Source organism: Carcharodon carcharias, chromosome 25 (assembly GCF_017639515.1).
Source record: "Carcharodon carcharias isolate sCarCar2 chromosome 25, sCarCar2.pri, whole genome shotgun sequence".
Lineage (NCBI taxonomy): Eukaryota > Metazoa > Chordata > Chondrichthyes > Lamniformes > Lamnidae > Carcharodon > Carcharodon carcharias.
The window spans coordinates 35,875,258-35,891,307 of NC_054491.1; the positions used below are offsets into that span (position 1 = coordinate 35,875,258).

Sequence of the window (16,050 nt, forward strand, 5' to 3'; positions counted from 1 at the left end):
CTCCCCCCCCCCCCCCCCCCCCTCCTCTCCCCTCCCCCACATCCCCCTCACATGTGCCCGTTTCTGGGAAATGCTGCTGCTGCTGGGCGATTGGCTTATGCCAAACGGCGGGTTTGACAAAGCGGCAGAGCTGAATGGGCGGGTGATGATGACAGGGGCGGGGTTCGCTTACTTTTCACCTGCCGTGTCCCCCACTCCCCAGTCGGGCTCACACTTGTGTTTACCCATTGCTGCGGGCCGGGACAGGAAGATCCCACTGAAACCTAGCGAAAAGGTAAGACGTTTATAAAATGCAGTCAGCTCCCTTCCTCCCTGCAAACTCCTTCACCTCTACCCACAGAATGTTTCCAAGGAACGGGTCTGATGGCTGCTCTTGTGCAGATACCGAGGAGAAGTAAATGTTGCAACATATTCCGGAGCAGCGCAATGTTTGTTCGGGCTGTGCTTTTATTATTATTATTTTTTAAACTTGTTGGGGAAGTTCACATTAAAATCCGCCTCCGATGTGCCCGTTTCTGGCTAATGAAATCTGCACTCGCGGTCCTGGGAAATGTTTCACATCTCAGTTCTTGCGGAAGACCCGGGGCAGCTGGGGATTGAAAAATTTCATATTATAACACATGCTTCTCTTGTTCGGTGAGGTTCCAGTCGGTAAATTCAGCCCCTCCTAGTCTGCCTCCTCTTCGTGTGTCTAAAGTGTGGCAGACGGCAGCGGACCAGCTTATCAGGTCAAGGCGCTGCTCAGTGTGAGAGTCTAGCCGCCGGGGTTTAGTGGAATGGTCTGTTCTTGTTTTAAATCCCCGACCCAAATCCTCATGATCTCCGATTGGATCCAATTGTGTTCAGTCCCACCACCGCCCAGACACACACACACACACACCCATCTCTGGCCAGCAGTGTGATGTGAATTTTTGATGTCAAGAATTCCCGCCCCCCGCCCCCCTTTCATTTTGAGCCGATGCCGAATTTATTTCCTGTTTTTTAATTTTTGTTTGTCTGTTTTGAGGAGTGTTATTTCACTACCATTGGCATAAATGGCTTTCACTATAGGGCGCGTGTAAAAAACACTTCCAAAATGCGACCCGCCCCAAGCTGACGGGAGGCAACATTTGTGCAAAATACCAACGAATCTTGAGTGTTAACAATCGATCAGGTTGCACGCCTGCTCTCGCTTGGAAAACTCCTCTCCACTTTTGATTTCTGCTTCCGAGTTTAATTTGGCAAAAAAAAGCCCCTTTGCCTCCAAATCTCACGCCACCGTGAACCTCGACAAATAGCTCGATCGGCCTTCACTGAATTAACATTCTGGGCTGCAGCGACATCTATATAGTGCCCCAGGAGGCTTAAAAGGTTTAAGGAGATGGCCGAGCCTCGGGCATCGACAATTTTAAAAACGGCCAATACTAACCTAGCCAGTCCTGCGTCCCACTGAACTGTTTTCGTTACTCATTACTGATCTCTCATGTTAAGAAATCCGTATTTGAAGTAATTTCAGTACTTTGAGTATTTTAAAATACTTTCATCTGCAAGTTCCTGTTCAAGCCACACAGCATCCTGACTTGGAAATATATCGCCGTCCTTTCATTGTCGCTGGGTCGAAATCCTGGAGTCTGCTCCTTAACAGCAGTGGGTGTACCGACACCACCACCACCAGGAGCAATTAGGGATGGGCAGTAAATGCTGGCCTAGCCCGCAACACCCATACACCACGACACACACACACACACATTTATTTATTGTGTTAAAGATTCGTGTTAAATGCCTTTGCATAATCCATTCGGGCGCAACCAATAATTGCGGTTTACACTTTAGGAAGTGTCACTGTTCCACATCTTCCTGGAAACCACGTCCACTGGTTGAGCCTGAGCAGATTTATTACACGCTGAACACAAATCAAACAGCTTCAGAAGCACGAACTGCAGAAACCAAGCTGAATAACAGCCCTAAATATAGATTTGATTCAAGATGACTAATCCATTATATTCCAGAATATTCGTGTTGTAGGGTCCCATTCTACGTTTCGGATGAATTTCTTTCTCCTCTCCTGACCCCACGTATACTTTCGGATTAGTGATAACGAAAGCCCCCGTCTCCGATGGTGGCAGTTGTGGGGGGGCGGTGAGAGGGGTTAAGTGTTGCAGAAGAGGAGTGAATTATCCCTGGGCAGCGAGGGAGTGGATTGTCTCTTACTGGGAATTTCTGCCCCTTTTCGCCGTTTGCCGCTTCTGTTTCGGGTCTATATTTCTAGAACAATCGAAATGGCTAGTACAATTTACCCTGAAATTTTATGATGTGGTGCAAAAATAAATAGAATTGATTTCAATTGTTAATGTGAGAGAGATGGAGATCGGGAGAGAAGGGTGGAGCGGGAAGAAACTTCAAGTCAATTTTTATTCCAACCCAACCTGAGCGTGTACACTTTGTTAAAAAAAATTCTTAACCAGTTTCGATCTGGCTGTGATTCACACTTTCAACAAACCCATTACTTGAATTTTCTGTTTTAAACCTATATCTCCCATTCTACACAAGAATACTGTACGAGGTTAATAATAGAAAGTTCTAATCCCTTGGAGTTAGTGACACTAGAGTATTAATGGCGTAATTGATCTGAAACGTTACCTCCTCCTGCTGCCAGACTTTTTGAGTAATATTCTCACTTCATTTCTGAATATTCAGCATTATTTCGCTTTATGAGTTGAACATGTACCCGCTCCGAAATACCTGCCGTGGTAATGGTTGTCAGCCGAGTGTGATTATTCTCAAAACCGTGCAAACTAAATCTCTGGTAGCTCTGTTGCAGTCATACAGACTCGAAAGGTTAACTCTATTCCTCTCCGCAGATGGTGTCAGACCTGTTGAGTTTTTCCAGGTATTTTTATTTTTGTTCTGGATTTCCAGCATCCGCAGTTTTTTTTGCTTTTATCTTTCAAACTAAATCTCTGTGTCTGTTAGACACGACCACAAACAGGTCTTAAAATGATTCATTGAAGCGGCTGCCCGGGGTGGAGGGACTTAAACCGAGCGTGCTTTCGAACCAGCCTTTACATGCCTGTAGGTGCAAATCATATTGACAAGCCTTGACCGTGGGGGGATTAAAAGTCATTTTGAGGATCTCGTTAATTCGCATATTGAGCCTTGATTAGAAAGCAAAATAAACACGAACAAAATGGACACGAAGGTGACTCGTGCTTTAAGCGATGGTCTTACCCTGAGCCTCCGAGACTCTGAGCTTTAACCCTGGATATTTTCAGTCATTGACTGGCTAGCTCGCCTCAATGGACCTCCATAGAACCATGAAGGATATAGTGAGAGAGGACCGTCGGCCCATCATGTCTGTACCGGTTCTTTGAAAGTGTGACTCCCTCCCCCACTCTCTCCACCCCCTCATTCTCACCACTACCACCCCTCCCGCCCACCCCCACACTTCCCAAAGGAAAAAAGTATCCAGGATGTCTACTGCCTGTCGTCTGGTTCCAAAGGTTGAAAAGTAAACTCAGCAAGCACACTGACTTGCCGCACTGCTGACCCAGACAGGATGAAATCACAGAATTTTAACGGCACAGAAGGAGGCCATTCGGCCCATCGTGTCTGCACGGCTCTCCAAATGAGCATTATGTCCCAGTACCATTGCCCTGTCTTTCCCCCGTACTCCTGCACATTGTTTCTATTCAAATAATCATATAATGCCCTCTTGAATGCCTCGATTGAACCTGCCTCCTCCACACTTCCAGGCAGTGCATTCCAGACCCGAACCACTCGCTGTGTGAAAAAGTTTTTCCTCACGTCACATTTGCTTCTTTTGCAAATCACTTTAAATCTGTGCCCTCTCGATCCTTTTATGAGTGGGAACAGCTTCTCCCTATCTACTCTGTCCAACCCCCCTCATGATTTTGCACATCTCCATCAAATGTCCTCTTAGCTTTCTTCTCTCCAAGGAGAACAGTCCCAACCTCTCCAGTCTATCTTCATAACTGAAGTTTCTCATCCCTGGAACCATTCTTGTAAACCTCTTCTACACTCTCTCCAATGTGTTCACATCCTTCCTATAATGTGGCGCACAGAACTGTACACAATACTCCAGCTGAGGTCTAATGAGTGTCTTATATTAATTCAGCATACCCTCCTTGCTCTTGTACTCTATGCCCCTATTAATAAAGCCAGGATACTATGTGCTTTATTAACTGCTCTCTCCACTCGTCCTGTCACCTTCAATAATCTATGCACATATACAGCCAGGTCTTTCTGCTCCTGCGCCCCCTTAAAAATTTCACCTCTTATTTTATATTGTCTCTCCATGTTCTTCCTACTAAAATGCATCACCTCACACTTCTCCACATTGAACTTCATCTGCCCACTCCACCCACTTGTCTATGTCCTTCTGAAGTTCTATACTGTGCTCCTTGCAGTTTACAACATCCAAGCTTCCAGCTTCCAACAGCTTTCTAATTGCATTTGGGGATTGACTAAACTGCGAGCTCAAACTCACTGTGCTTCATGTTTTCTGACGGCTGTTGAAACCTCCCGTGTGTTCTGGTGTAAAGTGTTCAGAATAAGCAAACGACATGATTGAGAATGAAATTCTGAATGCTCTCTGAGGAAGCCAACACTTAGCAAGTGCTAGGCGATTATTTGTTTTCCACCTTGAGTAGCATGCAGAAGATTGTAGTCAGATTAGTCTTGTTAATGACGCTTTCCTCAATTGTAATCTACAATGAACAATGAGGAACAGTCAAAACGCTGCTTTCCAGAAATGTTCAGAAACAATACTACAGAATAAAATACTGTGTATGCTAGAGATCTGAAATGAAAATGGAAAGGTACTGGAAAAACTCAGCTGACCTTTATTCTGCCCTTAACACCTACTCGGGGCTAATGCTTTGTTTCTTTACTACTATCATTATCATTCCCTTTGTCTCTTGTTCCAGGACGTCTTTGTTATTTAACCTCTCCCACCCACTACCCTATCCCAGACCTTCCCATTGGTGCCACCTAATCCTCCCTCTTTTTTTCAACAGCATAAAACCCCCACATTTCTACTTCTCTTCAGCTCTGAAGTCATATTGGACTGGAAACGTTAACTCTGTTTCTCTTTCCATGGATGCTGAGTATTTTCCAGCATTTTCTGTTTGTATATTAAATATGACAGAATATGCTGATTAACAATATTGACTAAATGTTAGTGCAGACTCGATGGGCTGAAGGGCCTCTTCTGCACTGTGATTCTGTGTGATTCTATTAGGAGGGAGTCAAATGAGTAAGAACTACAAAATGTACTAATGGCAAAATTGAAACCAGCTTAAAGTGACAAATTGACTCTCTGATAGAAAACAGACATTGCAAAGAGGGAGGAGTGTGAAATAGCAGATGAAATTAACGTGGCGGGAGAGGAGCTGTCAAGGGCTTTAACATCTTTCAACATGGATAAGTCCTGTGGCCTGGATGAAACTGTTAAGGGAAGCAGGTGGAAAAAAGTAGTGAAGGTTCTGATCAAAATTTTTCAATGCTCTATGGCTACGGATTTGGTGGCAGAATGGAACAGCTAACGTTATACCTTTGTGAAAGAAGGGAAGAAGGGCTAGACTGAGTAATTATAGTAATATAAAAGCAAAATACTGTGGATGCTGGAAATCTAAAGTAAAAACAAAAAGTGCTGGTAAAGTTAAACAGGTCAGGCAGCATCTGTTGAGAGAGAAACAGAGTTAACGTTTCGAGTCCAAAATGACTTTTCTTTTGTAACAGCTTTACAGGTTATACCTGTAATCACTCAGATCTCATCATTTATACCGAGTAATAGGCCAGTCAATGGAAAAAAGAACAGAAATTCTGAAGAAATCTTCATTGAGAAAGACACTGATGAATCAGCACAATTTGTTAAGGTGGCCTCTCTCCTCCATCCCCACCCCCTTTCCGATCCCTCTTTTTCCAATAATTTATGATTTTTTTTACAAATATATTTTTCTTTTCCCACCTATTTTAAAATTTATTTTGATCTATTGTTTTATCTTCACCTTTTAGCCCATTTTGATCCCATCCCTCCACCCCACCCCCACTAGGGTCATCTGCCACGAGCTTGTCCTGCTTGCTACCCTTAATGTCCCCATTAGCACATTCCTTAGATAATATCACCACCGTTGACACTCCTTTGTCCTTTTGTCTATGACATCTTTGGCAATCTCTTCTTTGCCTTCACCTATCACTAGCCCCCTATTGAGCCCTACCTGTACCACCCCTCTCTACCAGCTTATATTTCACCTCATTTCTCTATTTCCTTAGTTCTGATGAAGGGTCATATGGACTCAATGTCAACTGTATTCCTCTCCACAGATGCTGTCAGATCTGCTGAGATTTTCCAGGTATTTTTTGTTTTTGTTCTAGATTTCCAGCATCTGCAGTATTTTGCTTTTATTTTGTTAAGGATGTGTCTGACTATCATTGAATTTTTTTGAGGTAACTAGGAGTGTTGATGAGGGGAATTTGATACAGACTATATGGATTTCAGCAAGGCTTATGATGAGGTTCCACCTTGGCAGGCTGATCAGGAAAGTAAAAGCCCATGGCAACGATAGCAAAGTGGTAGTTTGGATCTAGAATTGGCTCAGGGACAGGAAGCAAAGAATAATGGTCGATGGGTGTCTGGAAGACCATTTCCAGTGGGGTTCCACAGGGCTCAGTATTAGGTCTCTTGCTTTTTGTGGTATATATCAGTAGTTTGGACTTGAATATTGGTCGTACAATTAAGAAATTTACAAACTTATAGAAAAATTGGCTGTATGGTTGATAATGCAGAAGAAAGCACTGGGCTGCAGGACGATATCAATGGTCTAGTTATGTGGGTGTACTTGTGGCAAATAGAATTCAATCAGGAGAAGTGTGGGGTAATGCATTTGGGGAAGGCTAACAAGCCAAGGGAATAGACAATAAATGGTAGAATACTGAAAAGTGTAGCGATGCGGAGGAACCTTGGAGTGCTTGTCCCCAAATACCTGAAGGTGGCTGGACAGGTAGATAAGCTGGTCAAGAAGGTAAAAACATTATGAGAGTTTGTTTCTATCAATTTATTAGAGGAGGCATTGAATATAAGAGCTGGAAGTGTATAAAACAATAGATTGACCAGAACTAGAGTTGTATAGGAAAGATGTGATTGCACTAGAGAGAAGAGAGAGATTTAAGCAGATGTTGCCCAGACTGGGGAATTTTAGCTATAAGGAAAGATTGGATAGACTGGGGTTGTTTTCTTTGGAATAGAGAAGGCTGAAGGGAGGACTAATTGAAGTGTATAAAATTGTGAAGGCTCCAGATAGAGGGGATAGGAAGGTCCTATGCCATCAGGCCTAATCCTACTCCTAATTCGTACGCTCATGTTAAAGGCAAAATACTACGGATGCTGGAAATCTGAAGCAAAAACAAAAATGCTGGAAAAACATTTTGAAATGTTAACTCTGTCTTTCTCTTCACAGATGCTGTCAGACCTCCTGAGTTCTTCCAGCATTTTTTGTTTTTGTATGCTCATGTGTTGGTTGAGGTGTCGTTTACCAGGAAACACAGATTAGTGGAAGGAGGAAGAGGTTTAGAGGGGACTTGAGGGGATTTTTTTTTAACCAGGAGAGTAAAATGGGGATTTGAACTTGATAAATTGATAGAAACAAACTCTCATAATGTTTTTAAAAAGTAGTTGAAGTTCTGTAAACTACAGGCTATGAACCAATAGCTGGGAAATGGCATTAGGTCGAATGGTAACTTGATGGTTAATGTGGACACATTAGCCTGAATGACCTTGTTTCATGCTGTAAATTTCTGAGTAGTGTTGAACAGTTTGTTGGACTGGAGGAAAGTGTGCAGTGGCGTCCCACGGGTCGCTAGGACTATTACTCTTTTTGATGTGTATCAGGCCCGTTGTCACTGAATACAAAGAGCTTTCATCATGCAGATGCTGTGGTTATTAATGTGTAAATTGTCCAGCAATTTGCAGATGTGTACCATTTCACACTGAGCTTTGAAAATGGTATTATCCTCCAGCGAAATTGCTGCATTTGCTCATTTATTGCCTGTTGAACTTGCCATAGAAAGTTGTCTCATAATTATCAGTATTAAGTTCTCTTTAAATAATGCAATAAATGTTAATGACTGGCAATCAACCTCTTGTGCAAAAGTAAACAATTTAAAGTGTGGAGTTTTGTTGTGAATTGATTTAGGATTGCAATTATGTTTAATTTTTCTTTTCCTCTCTCAAAATCCAACCTTTCACCTATATTTCACGTTCTGTATCTGATTTGCCATTGAATTCACTCTTGTTTGCCTTCCTTCCTGTTTCTTTCTCAATCTTTTAATTGGTTAAGTTGGGCTTGTCCAACTCACAGCCTGTGGACTGCATTGCAGTCCCAAGCCTTTTGGACGGGTTCGCCAGAATTGTTGGACATTCAACTGACTTACATTTGAAAAGTACTGTAAAGCTGCTCGCCCAATCAGAGGCTGATTTCTCCCTGCATTTGTTTCTGACTGGACTAGTGAGCACATCAGCAGCAAGTGCAGGGAATGGATGAGTAGATAACAGTGGGAAGGGAAATTTTCAAGATAAGTTCCAGGCCCGTGGGTGAAGGGGAGAGTAAGCCCTGGGGCAAGGGGGAGCACAGCCAAGGAAGGCTGGGGGCTGAGGGGAGGAGTGCAGTTGCGGGCGAAGGGGGAGAGGGGAGGACGAGGGATGAGGGGGAGCGTTGGGGAGAGTGGGGTGGGGGGGAAGGGAGGGCAAGTGGGAGACTGAGGGGGAGCGTGAGCCCAACCCACACTCACCCATCCTCACAGTGGGTGAGTATGAGTGAGTGGGCACCCTTTAGATTTGGGAGTGAGCCAGACACACACACTCTCACCCTCTAATTATCATCTTCAATTATTGCTCATTTTTAAAGTATAGATTTATTGCTTTGGGCCCGACTCAATCAGCGGCGGGTGCATAGCTGATCTCCGCTGGCGAAATTGGGCAGGCCAATTAAGGTCCATCCAGCGCGTTGCAGACTCCAGTGTACAGCAGGAATTTAAATGTGCGGTGGGCGTGTACAATGGGGAACCAGCAGTCTGTATTAAGAAAGGCCAGGCAGCCTCCTTTAGGCTGTTCACCATGGCCAGCGACCAGTCTGCATGGCAGGCTCTAGAGGAGGGCCAGGGCAGAGGAGGAGGGGGCCAGGCTGCAGGGTAGGCCAGTGGGGGGGCCAGTGTGCCCCTCGGTTCTCTGATGCCCGCCTTGCTGCCCTCCTCGAAGAGGTTGCAGAACGTCGGGAGGTCTTGTTTCCCGAGGATGGGAGGAGGAGGGCCCTCCACGTTACCAAGCAGGCCTGGCAGGAGGCGGCGGAGGTCGTCAGCTCCCAAGATGCTGTGCGGTACACAGGAACGCAGCGCCGCAAGCGCTTCAATGATTTGTTGCGCTCTGGAAGGGTGAGTACCATGTCGGCCTTGGCCATTTAACCCAGCAGGTAGCCTTAGCCTTTGAGGCTCCCCCACCCCCCATGTCTTAGTGTCGTTACTGCAACGACACTTGGTGCACGCTGGGTGGGCAAACAGATAGTGGCCATGCTTACATCAGCCTTAGTGTTTGAGGAGAAGATGGGTTCTCCCTGCAGCATATGTCGGTGTTTGTCGCATTTTGAGTAGTCTGGGGGCAACCTGCAGGGGAGGCAGCTAGACACATACTCAGAACTCCGGCACATGTCTTATTGCTGGTGATGGGATGGTGGAAGGGGAGCCTCAAGGTATCTTGGCCAAGAGTCATCTGCTGGCCTCGGCGCCACACCTTGTTGCGCCTCCTTGCACTGGGCGCTAAGACCCGTGTGTTATTCAAAGTGATAGACGGTGAATGTGTCCAAGGTGGCCATTGGGGGAGGGGTTTGGGAGCAGCCGGTCTATCTTCTGGTGACTGATCACCAGTAGTGTGGACAGGAGCCGCTGGAGGCCTCAGATGGGCCACTGTGGTTGGGGTGTGGCGTGCGCGTACAGAGTACATGAGCGATCAGCCCCAGTAAATGCTCTTCTCTGTTCTGCAGGCAAAAACAGAATACAACAGCCAGGAGTGTTTGCGGACTGGTGGTGGGCACGCCTTGCTGCAGTATGTCACCAACTTTGAGGAGCAGGCCATGGAGCTGGGGAGGAGGCAGGCGGCCAGGGCGGCAGGTGTCAGTGAGGCTGGGGTGCAGGTATTTGAGGTCCACAGTCCCATCCACTCTGTCTTCCCACCACCCAAAGCACTGATGGTTGCTGCAATCGCTAATGCAGCAACACTGCTCATTCACAGACTGATACAGTCAGACGTGTGGGTCATACAAAGGTCCCTTGGCCCCTTGAGGATGCGCGTCTCTAGCACCTTCCAAAATCACCTTATCACATTTCTGACCACTATCCCCGTGGCCTAACATGCCATGGCATCGCTGCTGCACATCCAAATACTTGTTGCATCTTAGGAGGGTTTGTATCTCCACCACCCTTTCAGCCACTGTGCCCCACATTACTCAGTCCAAAAGGTCCTCAGCACCTCACGGCACTCAACTTAAATAAATGCCACCATGTTAGTCATCCCTGCGCCAAGGGGAAATGTTGCCTTCTGTCCACCCAGTCTATGCCCCTCATAATGGTATGAAGGTCAATAATGTGACCTGTCAATCTCCTGTGCTCCACGGGAAATGTCATCAGTGTATGCAATGTTTCCTCATAACTCCAACTCTCCAGGCCAACATGCATCCAGGTCAGGAACCTCTGCACTCTCCCCACTCCAATGCCATCCCTCCCATTAAGTGCAGGTCACAACCGAATGCAGAAGTGTAGCTGTGGCCTCAATAGTGTTTTCTGCGCTTGCAACACGACCTCCCTTTTCCTACATTCTATTCCTCGGCTAATAAAGGCAAGTGTGGCTTTTACCTTGTTAAACGCCTCACGTTCCTGTTCTGCTACCTTATCGGGTCTAACCAGCAAGGTCCCTGTAATCATCCTGACTTTCCACGGTCTTACCATTTCTCCTGTATTCCCGTACCTTGTTTGTCTTGCCCAAGTGCTTAACCGCACACTTATCCACATAACATTTCATGTGGCATTCCTTAGGCCATCTGACCAGCCTGTCTGTATGCACATGTAATGTTTGGGCCTCCTCTTGACTATTTACCACCCCACCAAGTTTGTCTCATCAGGTTCTTGAAGGTTGCGTGCATTATGAGCCTGTAGGGGAAAGGGATGAATGGTGTTACTGACAGAACACTAACTCATCCACTGTCCTTGCTGTTAATTTCAACATCACCAACACATGGCTGCCAGCACCAAGTCCAGAGCCCCCCCTCCACACCTGAGGGGCATCACTTGCAACTTGTGTCACATCATTTCAGTGAACTAGGCACCAGCGCGGCGACTACCATATCAGTGGGATTATAATGTCGGCTAATGTCCCGGGGCACAGGGGAGAGGGCACGTCACAATCGCTGGAGGAGATGGGACAGACAGAGAGTACCAATGGTGCCAGCAGCGGGGAGGACTGCAGGGGACTGGGCACATGCTGAGTCGGGCAGTGATGATGTGCCTCTGGAGATGTCTGCCATGCAGCAGCTGCAGGACAAGCGGCCGGGTGCGCGGGAGCATCTGGCAGGGTTGCATGAGTGTGTGCTTCACTTGGTCTCTGTGGTGGAGGAGTCGAGGCAGAGTATTAGTGATGGCATGAACCTCAGAACAGAGCTTCAGGCTTCCTCCATGAGAGATTGGCGACTCTCATGGAGAGGGTTTTTAGTCGGATTGAGACTCTTCTGATTGGGTTATGCTCGGACCTGCAAGGCCTCACAGCGCTAATGGCCACAGGAGGTCATTCGCAATATGGGAGAAGTTCTGGGCATCAAATGTCCCAGCTCAGTGCCCCTCCATCTGCGGTGAGCAGGGAGGTCCGATGTGACATTGAGAATCTGGATTCATCATGTGCATGTCGTCGCTGTGAGCTCCACTCAGGGCGCTCCAGATGAGGGCAGCAGCTCCTCTGCCCCTCTGCCAGTGACCATTGCATCCATTGAGACTGCGACAACTGGGGAGGTACCAGTTCTGGAACTGGCCACTCCCTCCCAGGAAGGGCCAGCACAGGCTCCATGGACCAGAGGACGCCCACCAAAGTCATCGACGCCAACTGGACAGCTGAGTCAGCAGGCTGGCTCACAAGCCACTCCGAGCGATGGCGGTACCAAGACGTAGCACCCGCACACATAAGCATAAGGCACCTTAGGCACTCAAGGTGTTTGTCACTGGTGATTTTGTGTTGGCCCTTGATTAGGGAATGTTTGATTCTCAATGTCAGAGCGATGTTTGTTCATTTTTTTGGTGGCAATAAAGTCCACATTTGTGCCCATGGCTGAGGGTGGCTCCTTTGTGCTGCATTTGTCTGTTTCACATACATACCATGAGTGTTTGAGTGGACATTGATGTTTCTGTACTAAGCCCTTAGTTGCAGCTGATGAGGTGGAAGATGTAGCACCTAAGTGCCACATGTGGACGCGCCAGGCAATGCTGGTCCTGCAGATCCATGTGTGTGGAGCCAGCTGAAGGTTTGTTGGATTAAAGTGTTGCGGATGTCCCTGCCTTCTTGGTATAGCTGCGGGTCAGCGTGCTGCCTCTCATCATTGCCCTGTGCTTCCTCATCCTCTGAGCCACTGCTGGATTCATCATGTGCAGCCGCATGCACTGCGTCAAGGTCTTCATCTTCCACCACGTCCCCCCCTTTCCAGCGCAAGATTGTGCAGAGTGCAGCATGCTACCACTATCACAGAGACGTGATCTGGGGGGGTACTGGAGTACCCCCATACCAGGCATTGGAAGCGCATCTTGAGAAGACTGATGGCTCTCTCCACCACAGCCCTTGTGGTGCCGTGGCTCCTATTGTAGCGCTGCTCAGCTTCTGTTTTTGGATGGCGGAGAGGCGTCATGAGCCACCTTCTGAGGGGATAGCCCTTGTTACCCAGCAGCCACCCATCCAGTCGAGCCGGAGCACTGAAGAGCCCCGGCACCTGAGAGTGTCTGAGGATGTAGGTGTTGCGGAAGCTGCCTGGGTACCTTGCACAGACTTGCAGAATCTGAATCCTGTGATCACACACTATCTTCACTATGTTCATGGAGTGGAAGTCCTTCCTGCTGATGAAGGTACCAGGCTCACCCACGGGCACCTTGATGGCCACATGTGTGCAGTCTATTGCACGCTGGATGGAGCGAGAATGGCCTCTGTCTCGCTGTGCCTGACTTGCCTGGTCGCAGCGGAAGTGGATGAAGGTCAATGCACGCCTGAACAGAGCATCTGTAACCTGCTTGACACGAGTGTGGACAGCTGATTGGGAGACACTGCAAACATCACCCACTGAGCCCTGAAAGGAGCCAAAGGCATAGAAGTGGAGGGCAACTGTGACCTTCAGAACCACTGGCATGGGGTGTCCGCCCACATAGTTAGGGGAGATCTCTGGGCCAGTCGTCTGACAGATAGATAGAGTTGACTGTCTCCCTTGACAGTCGGAGCCTCCTTCAGCACTGCACCTCAGTCATATTGAGCTAGCTGCTTCACCGCCTGTATACCCTGGCAGCAGGATAGTGGCGTCTTCTGTGGCCCCATCCACCTTGGACTACCTCTTGGCCCTGCACCCCTTGGCGCCTGGCCTCCCTGGAGAATGATTGTCCACTCCTGGTCTCCTCCTTATTCTAGCCCTCCCTTGCTCCTCAGAGGAGCTGCCTCCAGTGGCGATGTCAGAACCCATACCCCCAGGCTAAAGGGAGGCCTCCAGAAAGCTGCAGGCCCAATAAAGATTACCATCTGCAGACTGGTGAGTTGAAGCTTCAAATTATAGAGAAAGCTGTTGGAAATCGACCTGAACTGCTACCGATCGCACAGGCAAGTTTAAAACGCTTTCTGCAATAAATACTTCACATAAAACATTAACAACCCCTCTGAGCCCACATGTCCCGCCCGTGGATGAGGTTTGTTAAAAAGTTACTTACCCGCCTGCCCTTTGCGCCCTTGCGTGAGCCGAAGATCACACGGGCACCTCAATCGGCATCGATTAAGGGCGTTAACAAGGCCTTTAATTAATGGCGGGCGTGCATCACGCTTCATCGCGCACCCGCCCAGCTAAATATCGCGGTGTCGTCGGGATGCTCGTCTGATGTCAGCGCACGACATTTTAAGCGCTGACGTGCAGGGTCCACCACCTGCACATTACCCAGAAAATTCTGCCCTTGATCTGTTTTTGCTCAGCAAGTTGTTTATTTTCATAACTCAGCTTTTAAAAAAAATAATTCATGTTTAATGTAGTGCCAAACCTTATCTTTCCAAAATATGCTCATCGGCCTCTTGAGTAAGAAAAAAATTGAAATATGACCCCCCCCCCCCCCCCCCCCCCCCCCAAAAAAAAAAGATTGGACAAGCCTTGTGCAAGTCTGGATTAAGTAGATGCACTGTCCTGTTGTTCAGCAAGATCCCAGATGTTATTGCCTCATACTTCCATCAACCCTGTGGGGAAAAAAAGATTTAAAACCTAAGAGTACTTAACTCGTGAGGCATGCCATGTGATGCCCCTGCAAAATCTGATCTACAGTGACCTGGACTTGGGTATGCAATATGAACCTAATGGTAAAAATGTAAAGGGGGCAAAAGAACAGTGAGACCTGTGGGTGTATATGCACAAGTGTTTGAAATTGGCAGGACAAAGTTGAGTAGGCTGTTTAAAAATGCATAAGGAATCCTTGGCTTTATTAATAGAGGCACGAAGTACAAAAAGATGAAATTATGCTGAACGTTTATAAATTACTCATTAGGCCTCCATTGGAGTATTGTGCACCACACTAGGAAGGATGTGAAGGCCTTAGAGGGTGCAATGAAGATTTATCACAACTGAAAAATAAACTTCAACATTGACAAGTGCAAGATAATAAATTTTAGTAGGACGAATGAGGAAACTAACCAAAATAACTACCTAGGTGAGGTAAAGGAACAGAGGGATCTATGAGTACAAATACACAAATCACTATAAGTCGTTACAGGTTAATAAGGCCATGAAAAGCAAACAGTATCTGGTTCGTATGGAGGATCCCACATGCCAAAGGCAGTACTGTATAGCTAGTTGAGCACAGGAACCCGCACCACAGGATATCCCAAACTTTTATATAAAGACAATCTGAAAGCCAACCTCAGAGCTTGCAAGCTCATACATGGGAACAAACAACCTTGGACAGACCCAAATGGAGAAATCTCTGTTGTTGCAGACAGGAGAGAGACAAGCAAACTGTACTTCTTTTCTCTCACCAACTGTCCGTGAGCAGAAGCTGTTTTGAATTATTCTTAAAGTATGCTGTGGGATGTCTTCCTAAATCCTCAGTTTGTGTGATCCAATTCACTCATAACTTACAGCAAACTCGCGTTATGATTAACTCAGAAGGTTAGTTTGTTTCACATTCAAAATCTGGAAGGGGAGTGTTCAGTTTCCCACTCCACTACATACACAGTAAGGTGTTGGGGGGGGTTTGAAAAGAGTTTTACGACTATGAATAGTAACAGTAAAAGAACCACAGAAATGAATATTAGTTCATGTGATTTCCAGAGTCCAAACAGTCAAAGTCCAGAGGGTGTTTCCATCATGGCGGAATTCAGTTCTGATGAGTTTCTGGTTGGAGATGACAATAGAAAAATTGTTGAAGCGAATGACGGTGCAACATGATGGGCTTTCTGTGCTTAGACTGCTTGGCAGGCGATCAGAAACTTTTAAAATTGAGCAAGCTTCAAGGAGTTGAGAGATGGTAACCAGCTGCTTGCTCAGCCGGGCTTATAGAGTCATTTTCAGTGAGTGTTAAAACAGCAGTTTCCTAGGATTTCTCAGTTCTCCAAAGAATGTAGAGATTTCAAAATGGTCACTTAAGTCATGTGACCTTCTCTCCACAATGACTTCAAGTATGTGGAACTGGCTCTGACTTCAGGACTGATAATGTCCCAGCCATCAGCTTTTGAAAGAGTTGCCATCCATACTGGGGTCTGGTATTGGGAAACCAATGTCTAAGCAAACCCACTGA

At 46.8% G+C, this 16,050-nt stretch overlaps 1 protein-coding gene across 1 annotated transcript in view; it reads right to left on the reverse strand.

The window, feature by feature from the left end:
* The window catches only part of LOC121269588 (fasciculation and elongation protein zeta-2-like), a 121,090-nt gene extending 114,445 nt beyond the window's left edge, over positions 1–6,645 (reverse strand). The window contains exons 1-4 of the mRNA XM_041174290.1: positions 6,523–6,645; positions 4,641–4,706; positions 2,722–2,791; positions 173–263 (exon numbers count right to left, since the gene is read on the reverse strand). Of these exons, the coding sequence (XP_041030224.1) occupies positions 173–263; positions 2,722–2,791; positions 4,641–4,706; positions 6,523–6,645 (350 nt within the window). The remainder of the gene's footprint in view (positions 1–172; positions 264–2,721; positions 2,792–4,640; positions 4,707–6,522) is intronic.
* Between the last annotated feature and the right edge of the window lie 9,405 nt (positions 6,646–16,050).